The 9,826-nt window shown below is 41.1% G+C and overlaps 1 protein-coding gene across 1 annotated transcript; it reads left to right on the top strand.

Annotated features, from left to right (window-relative positions):
• Positions 1 to 2,506: 2,506 nt before the first annotated feature.
• Positions 2,507 to 6,821, top strand: LOC130131314 (odorant receptor 131-2-like). Its single transcript, XM_056300964.1, has 2 exons — positions 2,507 to 2,656; positions 6,021 to 6,821. Exons 1-2 carry the CDS (start codon positions 2,507 to 2,509, stop codon positions 6,819 to 6,821), a joined length of 951 nt encoding a protein of 316 aa, XP_056156939.1.
• The last annotated feature ends 3,005 nt before the right edge of the window (positions 6,822 to 9,826 follow it).

The following is a 9,826-nucleotide window of genomic DNA, read 5'->3' as shown; positions in this document are numbered from 1 at the left end:
AGCGCCGCCATGGGAAGTTTTGGACCTCTGTCGGAGCCTGTCCTATGCTGCGCTGCAACTGGCCAGTCTGCGTTTCGGGGGCGTGGCTTAGCGAAGTGTGAATTGTATCCGGCCAATTATCCCACTCTTCCGAGCTGTCCCGGTTGCTGCTCCACCCCCTCTGCCTGTCCATAGAGGTGCTGCCGACTAACGCATTCTTCCACCGATACATGTGGAGTCACCAGCCACTTCTTTTCACCCGATGGTGAGGAGTTTCGCCAGGGGGACATAGCGCGTAGGAGGATCACACTATTCCTCCCAGTCCCCCCCCCCCCGAACTGGCGCCCCTGCTGCCCAGAGGAGGCGCTAATGCAGCGACCTGGACACATACCCACATCTGGCTTCCCCTCCACAGACACGGCCAATTGTGTCCGCAGGGTCGCCCGAAGGTAATATAGGGATTCGAATCGACGATCCCTGTGTTGGTAGGCAACGGAGTAGGAAACTAATCTAAATGCCGAAGGTGTCATTATTCTATAGTCATTACACTGTACAATCAACATGTAGTTCATATTGATTAAGTTAAAGCAAAAAATGTTTTTACTGCTGTTTTAAACACAGCTGCAGATAACATTATTAATCGCTCTGTTGGATGTAGGTGTACTAAAAAACCCAGCATACTATTGGCAATTGTTAGTGCCTGCTCTGTCTGTCAAAGCTAACAGATGTGCTGCTAAACCTAAATCAAAAAGAGCAATTATCAGTATCATTATCTGCAGCCATGTTTATCCTGCTATGCTATCATCACATAGCACCAAGACCAGCCTGGCATGTTTTAACATTTACATGGTTTTTACCCTATAGATTTCAGCAAGCTCGCAAAAATGGTCTAGGGTTTAGTTAATCTTTAATTTGTACTTCATTGAGAAGTTAATCAACATTAACAGACACAAACAGAAACATGCATTGTCTGGCAATATGCATGCATGCGCACATCAATACAACACACCCCTCCTGTTGATTAGTAATGGTCCTCCTGTGTACATATAGAGCCGTGCCTTCAAATCTGCAGGCAGGTCATATCAACATCTTGATCTAATTGCTGTTGCAAAGTAAGTATCAACTGTCTGCATTTTATGCATAGTCAATATTGCTATACAAAGTACATCAGAGTGGATCTGACAGCAGCACTGCAATGACTGTAGTGCAGAATGGCTTTTTAAAGAGTAAAAAATATTGTCCTGATTTGACTGGTATTGTATATTGGTATTTGAGTTTCCTTGCCTAGGTGTGCAGCGGCGGTGGTGGTGCACATGCTGATTATCCCAACACTACAGTAATTCTATTAAGTTTGGTTTGCTGAGCTCTTTTTTTTTTGCAATGAGTAAATTTTCAAACATTTTTATTGAGCTAAGATATGTTGGATGGGATTTTTTTTTTAAATTTAGAATGAAAACACTCTTGCACCCAGTCTTTAACATATTTTATCACTAGTCACGAGGACAATTTTTAACAGTTTTAAACACACAAAGTACAGTTGTAGAAAGAACAATTGTCGTGAAATATGTTCATGCTTTAATCTTTCAACAAGCTACAATAATAGCTATAATCGCATGTTCTAATTACTGTGTTTTTGTTTTTATTATGCTATGTTGACTCCCCCACCTGACATTTGAGGTAAGTGCTCATATGTATAAATTAGATTAGATTGTTTTATTAGCCACACGACCAAGGCCAGGGGAATTTGTGTTTGGTACACAAACTCTATACTGTATACTGTTCCAACTGGGAAAGGAAAAAAAAAAGGGCCATAATTCCTCTACAAAGTACCTAGTGGGAAATTCCATTTTGGTGTTTTCAGAAATGTCCTTTTTAAAACACTCATAATAAAAAGCTCTCAGTTGTAGAATACAGGAACTCTGAGGGTTAAACTAATGAGTGCTGTCTAGCTTGGCAAGATAAAATATCTCTGAAGTTTAGTAAATCACTTGCAAAATGTTTTATGTAATCAAACCAGTGCATACGAAGCATTTAGTGTGCTTTATGCATTATTTAGTTTTGGGGGGGGGGGGTTTGGAAATGAAATCATATTAACAGATATAGTAGAGGTTAGTATGAAAAATTGTGTAAAACTATGACTGTCAAAATGGCATATGCACATTTTAATTTATCGACGTAACAGTATAATATTAAATGTGATATTAAGACACTAAATTACTGAATTTTTTTATTGAGTCAGTCAATTTGTACTGTGTTTGTAAGCTGCCACCTGGGCCATGTCATCCTTGCAAAAGAGATTCTGAAGCTTTAGGGGACTTACTGGGTAAAGGTCACGTAAAAATGTAAAAAAAAATTGTAAAGTAGATGATTTAGAAGAGATGCATGAATGGTCAAAATGTCAAAAGTAACTATATGGTTGCATATATTTTGAATATTTTGTTTCATGCTTATTTCAATATTTATTGGGGGAAAAAACCCTTCTTTTTCTTGTTTTACTGTAGACTTTAATACATTGAGTCACCAAAAGATGAACGTGTCATCCACTAATGTAACTGTGGTTGTGAACTATCGGGACTCCTACACCAAAGCTGTGACCAAGAATGTAATCGTTGTGGCTATCGGCATCTCCATCAATTTCATCAATGCAAGCCTCATTCACACCTTCCGTAAACACCAGGTTTGCCTGTTCCATTCTTGTCATTTCCATTATCAAATCAGGAATGATAACAGCTGGCAAGAGAGTTAGGCACTCAAGGGAAGGAAACGTTGTGAGGCTAGACTGGTTACTAGTACAAGGCCATGCATCCCTAAAAAAATGCCCCCCCCCCGCTCTGCTTTTTCCTTCTCTCCTGTAACCCTTCCCTCCATACCAGTTTCATGTGTGTATGAGTTTGCCTGACAAAATTCATATCGTCTAATCTATGCATATATATGGGAATTTCACCAAATATAAAGAAATTGTGTTAGAAGAAAGTTGCCTACTTGCAACTTACAAGAAGCCCATAAAAGAAATCACTGTCACATTCACAAAATGCCCTAAACAGCCCAAAATTGTTCTTACATGAAAGTCAAATGTATGACTCCAATCTGAATACCTTCAAGCATAGTTAATACATCAAAAAGATACTATAAAGAGTGCCAATTCTGAATCTTGTCATTGTCTAATGGGGGAAATTGTTTCAAAAGTGCAGTATGTTAAGTTCTACCTGTATTTGATAAGTGCATTTTATCAATTTTCCCCCATTTGTACCTGCACAACACAACACCTGTACTCCTCAAAAGAAACAGCTGAGGAACTGGGCTATTTGTGTTCATTCATGTGCAACAGATCTGCACCACTCTTAAATTTTGATCTGACAAATGAACAAATCTAGAAGAAAAATAATCGGTGAATGCCACTAGATTTCTTAAGTACTTTTAGATGCACTTTAGAAATAAATCTTTGCATAATACTTGTTACTCAATGTCAGGATGTTCCAGTCATTTAGAGAGCCTCTCATAGGCAATGAAATTGCATTTCCATCATTTTCATAGTAAGTACATGCATGTCTGAAACTGTCAGCACCTTCAGGGCTTTTCACTGCCTCGATTCAAACATGTATTGTAGCAAGTGCCTGGGGAAATGACAGTGATTCACCAGCTTCAGCTGTAAAACAAAAGTCTTTTTTAATTATATAGAAGGAAACCGGTATTCTTTCCTGACTTAATCTTCTTGTTCAGTCAATGGTAAAATTGTGTAAATAATCCTCCATGACACTGGATGTAAATTCAGATGTGGTTTAATTAAAGTGTTAATCGAACCAAAGCAAGGGAGAGGCAATAGTCAGAAACCAAGAATGTAACAAGAGTTATTTACTTGTTGGCATAAAGATAGACAAGCTAAGATAAATGGAGTATAGACAGAACCATAAAAGGGAGGTAAAGTCTCGACACATGGGAAGAAGTATCATACAATCAAAGGACATACACTCACTGGCCACTTTATTAGGTACACCTTGCTAGTACCAGGTTGGACCCCCTTTTGCCTTCAGAACTGCCTTAATCGTTCGTGGCATAGATTCAACAAGGTACTGGAAACATTCCTCAGAGAGTTTGGTCCATATTGACATGATAGCATCACGCAGTTGCTGCAGATTTGTCGGCTGCACATCCATGATGCGAATCTCCCGGTCCACCACATCCCAAAGGTGCTCTATTGGATTGAGATCTGGTGACTGTGGAGGCCATTTGACTACAGTGAACTCATTGTCATGTTCAAGAAACCAGTCTGAGATGATTCGAGCTTTATGACACAGCGCGTTATCCTGCTGGAAGTAGCCATCAGAAGATGGGAACACTGTGGTCATAAAGGGGATGGACATGGTCAGCAACAATACTCAGGTAGGCTGTGGCGTTGACACGATGCTCAATTGGTACTAAGGGGCCCAAAGTGTGCCAAGAAAATATCCCCCACACCATTACACCACCACCACCAGCCTGAACCGTTGATACAAGGCAGGATGGATCCATGCTTTCATGTTGTTGACGCCAAATTCTGACCCTACCATCCGAATGTCGCAGCAGAAATCGAGATTCATCAGACCAGGCAACGTTTTTCCAATCTTCTATTGTCCAATTTTGGTGAGCCTGTGCAAATTGTAGCCTCAGTTTCCTGTTCTTAGCTGAGAGGAGTGGCACCCGGTGTGGTCTTCTGCTGCTGTAACCCATCTGCCTCAAGGTTCGACGTGTTGTGCGTTCAGAGATGCTCTTCTGCATACCTCGGTTGTAATGAGTGGTTATTTGAGTTACTGTTGCCTTTCTATCAGCTCGAACCAGTCTGGCCATTCTCCTCTGACCTCTGGCATCAACAAGGCATTTTCGCCCACAGAACTGCCGCTCACTGGATATTTTCTCTTTTTCGGACCATTCTCTGTAAACCCTAGAGATGGTTGTGTGTGAAAATCCCAGTAGATCAGCAGTTTCTGAAATACTCAGACCAGCCCGTCTGGCACCAACAACCATGCCACGTTCAAAGTGACTTAAATCACCTTTCTTCCCCATTCTGATGCTCGGTTTGAACTGCAGCAGATCGTCTTGACCATGTCTACATGCCTAAATGCATTGAGTTGCTGCCATGTGATTGGCTGATTAGAAATTTGCGTTGACGAGCAGTTGGACAGGTGTGCCTAATAAAGTGGCTAGTGAGTGTATGTCCTTTAAAGGAAAATTTAAAGGACATAAAATTGCTCTTTGTGAGTGGGAATAGTACAGGTGATGATGGGGATCAGGGGCCAGTGCCTAGTAGATGGGCCATTGCAGAGGGAGGAGGAGATGACACACCAAACCCTCAGCTTTCATCACCGTCATCCTTACTTCTCTCCACTGATTACCAGTTTCATCCCGTATTCATTACAAAATTCTTCTCCTGACCTACAGAGCTCTACATAGTCTTGCCCCACAGTATTTTTCTGAACTTTTTCATCCATAGGTTCCTTCCAGTACAGCAGGGTCCTCCAGTGCTGGTTTACCCTCCATTCCCACATTCAGATTGTCTTCTATGGGTGGCAGGGCTCTGTTTCATGGCTCCTAAAACTGTCATTCACTCCCACAAAGCATCTGTGAAATTGCCCCAATTTATCTTTGAAATCTAATTTAAAGACTCATCTCTTCTTACAGTGTTGCGTCTCTCGTTCTATCTCACCATATTCTGAATATGTCTGATTGTTGCTGTTTGTGTTGCATTGATACTTATTATTGTTAAGCCACCTTGAGATCTGGAAAGGTGCTCCATAAAAAAAAAGAAAAATTCTAAGCCATACTTTACATGGCACTCTTATAAATATGCAGCTACAAAGTTGGTTAAAGGGGTCTGAAAAAAGTATATCCGAAAGTACATTTTCAGTAATAATCATTCCTTTAAGAAATCCCTCTCTTCCTCACACTTTACCAAGCTTCTTCCATCTATGCTGTATTCTCCATCCACCCTTCAATATTTTTCATTTAGTCATTTAAGCTCTCCTTCTAGCCCTTGTCTCTCATTTCCTTTCCTTTCTTTCCTCCAGGTCTTCAACATGAACCCTCGCTATATCCTGTTCATCCACCTGGTGGTCAATGATATGATCCAGCTGATGCTAACAGTCTTCCTTTTCATCCTCAGTTACACCATGTACACACTCCATGTGTCCCTCTGTTGCACCATTGTCCTAATCACACTTTTCACCACCGAAAACACCCCATTGAATCTGGCTTGCATGGCAGTAGAGTGCTACATTGCCATCTGTCTCCCCCTCCACTGCACCCAGATCTGTACGGTCAAAAGAACATACCTGCTTATCGTTTTGATCTGGGTGACTTCCATGACCTCTGTACTGCCTGATCTCTTCATCACCCTGGCTATTGAACCCCAGGAGTTTTTTCACTCCAAGGTCTTCTGTCTACGGCACAATGTGTTTCCTAGTCCCCATCTCACCAAGAAGAAGAATGCCTGCTATGTCGTGTTTCTGGTCATAGTTTGGTTCATCCTATTCTATACATATTTCAGGATCCTATTCACTGCCAAGGCAGCTAAAAAGGATGCTAAAAAGGCCAGGAATACTATCCTTCTCCACGGATTTCAAATGCTGTTGTGTATGACTATATATGTAGGCCCCATGTTCACACCAGTTTTGAAGAAATGGTCACCAGAAAACTATGTGGACTCCCTCTTTGCTTGCTACATCATTATACAGATTCTACCAAGATCCATTAGTCCGATTATCTATGGCTTACGTGACAAGAAGCTCAGGAGTTATCTGAGGAGGTATCTGACATGTAAAGTAACCATAACCATTCATCCACAAACCATATTTAAGAGACCTTTATAAGAAAAGGGAACACTGAACATACAATCCCATGACAGCCTTGTTTGGTGTTTTTTTTTTTATCCCCTAAAGTCCAATGTCACCCTTCTCCCAGTGGGTAATATTATCAACAAATTGTGCTGATCTAGAAAACTACCAAGGAAATTACAGCCCCATGTCTCCAGGCCTAATGTCTAGCCTATCACCACTAGTTTCCTGCCAGTGAAATATCTTTTGAATCTCAGGCAGGATTTTTTTTTTTCAACAAGTAAATAACACTATCTTGAATGACCTTCAAGATTCAAGAAGCTTTACTGCCACACATCCAGGTTGGCAGTATTTATTCACAGTACAGCATGGCAGCTCCATGTTAGCATACCAAACATACAGCAAATACTCATAGGACACACACAACAACAATAACATAGTCATTAAGGGGTATGGGGGGCCATGGTTTGGAGGGGATGGAGTTGAGAGTTCTATCTCTTTGCAACAGGTGTTTTTTTTTTTGTTAACTGAATGGCCCATAGCCTCCTCCTGATGGCATGAGTTTAAAGAATTAGTTGGCTGATTTGGGTGATCTTGCCAGCCTGGTTGTCTGTGTGGGTGGTGAAGAGAGATATCTGGGGGGAGGTCACGTCCAAAGATTCTGGAGGCCTTTGTCACTGTCCGTTGGAGCTTGGTTTTTATGATCCATACCAGACTGTAAAGCAGGATGTGAGGATGCTTTGGATGATGGTGGTGTAAAATTGGACCATTAGCTCTTCATTGACCCTTTACTTCCTAAGTTGCATCAGGAAGTAAAGTCGTTTTTGTGCCTTTTTGATGTTGGAGTTGGTGTTGATATCCCATTTTAATTTGTTGTCGATATGCTTATTCTCTGCACCGATTGTATGTCATGCTGTGTTACATGAGCTTTAACTAATTGCCCTAAAATGTAAACTTATATTGCTTTTATGAGAACTTTAACATATCACATGAAATTACTGATTTAATTTTGATGTTAGCTTTCAATAGGTGTTTTCATTGTACTTAAGTAATGTGTGGTACCATGATAAAACACACATTTCTAAATAAAAATCCTCCTCTGACAACTGACATTAAGAGAAATGGGGGCTTTTAGGTTAACTGGGAAAAACAGTTGTGAAGCTGATTTCCTATGGATCATGCCAACTAATAAATGCATCACTTACAAACATTTTTTTTGTGTGGAATTTTCCCCCTTTTTCTCCCCAATTGTATCTGGCCAATTACCCCACTCTTCCAAGCCATCCTGGTCGCTGCTCCACCTCTTCTGCTGATCCGAGGGGAGCTGCACACTACCACATGCCTCTTCTGATATATGTGGAGTCACGAGCTGCTCCTTTTCACCCGACAGTGAGGAGTTTCACCAGGGGGACGTAGCACGTGGGAGGATCACACTATTAGTTTGATGACTGGGAGAGCTGGTGCTGGATTGGCTGGGACAGCTTGGTCTGCGGCGTCCTGCAGGCCCAGGGACCATGGCCCTGCCCGGTGCTGCACCCGAAGAGGTTACACTGAGGGCGGTCTGACAGAATGCGGAAGCGGGGTAGGCTAAGCTAACTGCTAGCCCTAGTCATCAGTGGTGATGGCTCCCAGACTGAGTAAGGTTGTGACAAAATGTAACTACTTGTATAAAAGTAATTTCTAATGAGGTTACAATTAAATAAACACATTCCTGGACACGCCTAAACATGTCCTGTAGCTTAAAAAAGCAAATCATTCTATTAGCAGCATTTTTAAGCATTGTAAGTCAAATAAGTTTAACCTCTGACCGACCTCTGGAAGCTGTCTGATATTGACCACACTAAATGTCTCATTATTAGCATCCAGCATCCAGTTTATGCTGGAATGGAAAGCCAATACTCCTTTTAAAGAGGAGAACACAAGCTTTAAGATGAGGTATGATTCCAGTAAGTCAGATCATGGTAGCCTGAAATACCAGCTTAAATATAGAGACCAGATTTGACCTCTGACCCACCTCTGGAAGCTGTCTGATATTGACCACAATAATTGTCTCATTATTAGCATCCAGTTTGTGCTAGGATGGAAAGCCAATGCTCATTTTAAAGAGGAGAATCTCTGCGCTTTAAAATTAGGTATGACTCCAGTAAATCAGATCATGCTAGCCTGAAATACCAGCTTAAATATACAGACCAGATTAGACCTCTGACCCACCTCTGAAAGCTGTCTTGAATTGACCACAGTAAATGTCTGATTATTAGCAGTCAGTTTGTGCTGGCAGTTACGACAGTCATCGGCTGGCATTCGTTCTGCTGGACAGTATTTATTTTTTTTTAGTTTGGATACATGTGTTAGTTTGGATATATGTGTTCATGTAGTTTTTGGATATGTTTTTGTCTTTGTGTTGCACTGTTGTGGGCTGGGGGAAACAATATTTCATTTCATTTCATTTCATGTACGCAAGTACTTGAAATGAAATGACAGTGTTTCTGATTCCTGATAAACAACCATAGTCACATACATTAGCAATAAGAGAATCTCACTCCAGATCATGTTAAAGCACATCATGTGTGTCGTGCTAAGTTGACAAGTGCATCGATTGACAAACCTCTTCAAGAGGGGCAGTGGGAGGGCCTGGACTGTAGCTGGAGCCATGGGCTGAGCAAAAAGGCAGCAAGGGAAAAAAAATGAGAGAGGGGGAAAGAAAGGGACAGAGTTAACACACACACACACACACACACACTCATCAACCAAGTATATATAAAGTTGCCACATTGACTGCTTTATCAGAATGAGCTGGGACTCTAGATGTAAGGTAAGAATAACCCATGTACTCTGACGCTGTACTAGTATACTAGTGCATTATTATTATGTGTAGGGTGTAGTATTACATGGCTTTTGAAATCAATGCGTGTACTAAAAAGATATCTGTACAAAACGCAGTCCTGCTTACGGGGAAAAAAAATCACCTATCACTGAAAATCTTTCACATTCTCATTAAATAATAACATTAAATTTTTAAACCTGTGAACAAACCTGGTTAA

Source organism: Lampris incognitus, chromosome 2 (genome assembly GCF_029633865.1).
Source record: "Lampris incognitus isolate fLamInc1 chromosome 2, fLamInc1.hap2, whole genome shotgun sequence".
Classification (NCBI taxonomy): domain Eukaryota; kingdom Metazoa; phylum Chordata; class Actinopteri; order Lampriformes; family Lampridae; genus Lampris; species Lampris incognitus.
This window is presented reverse-complemented; position numbering and strand designations above follow the sequence as displayed.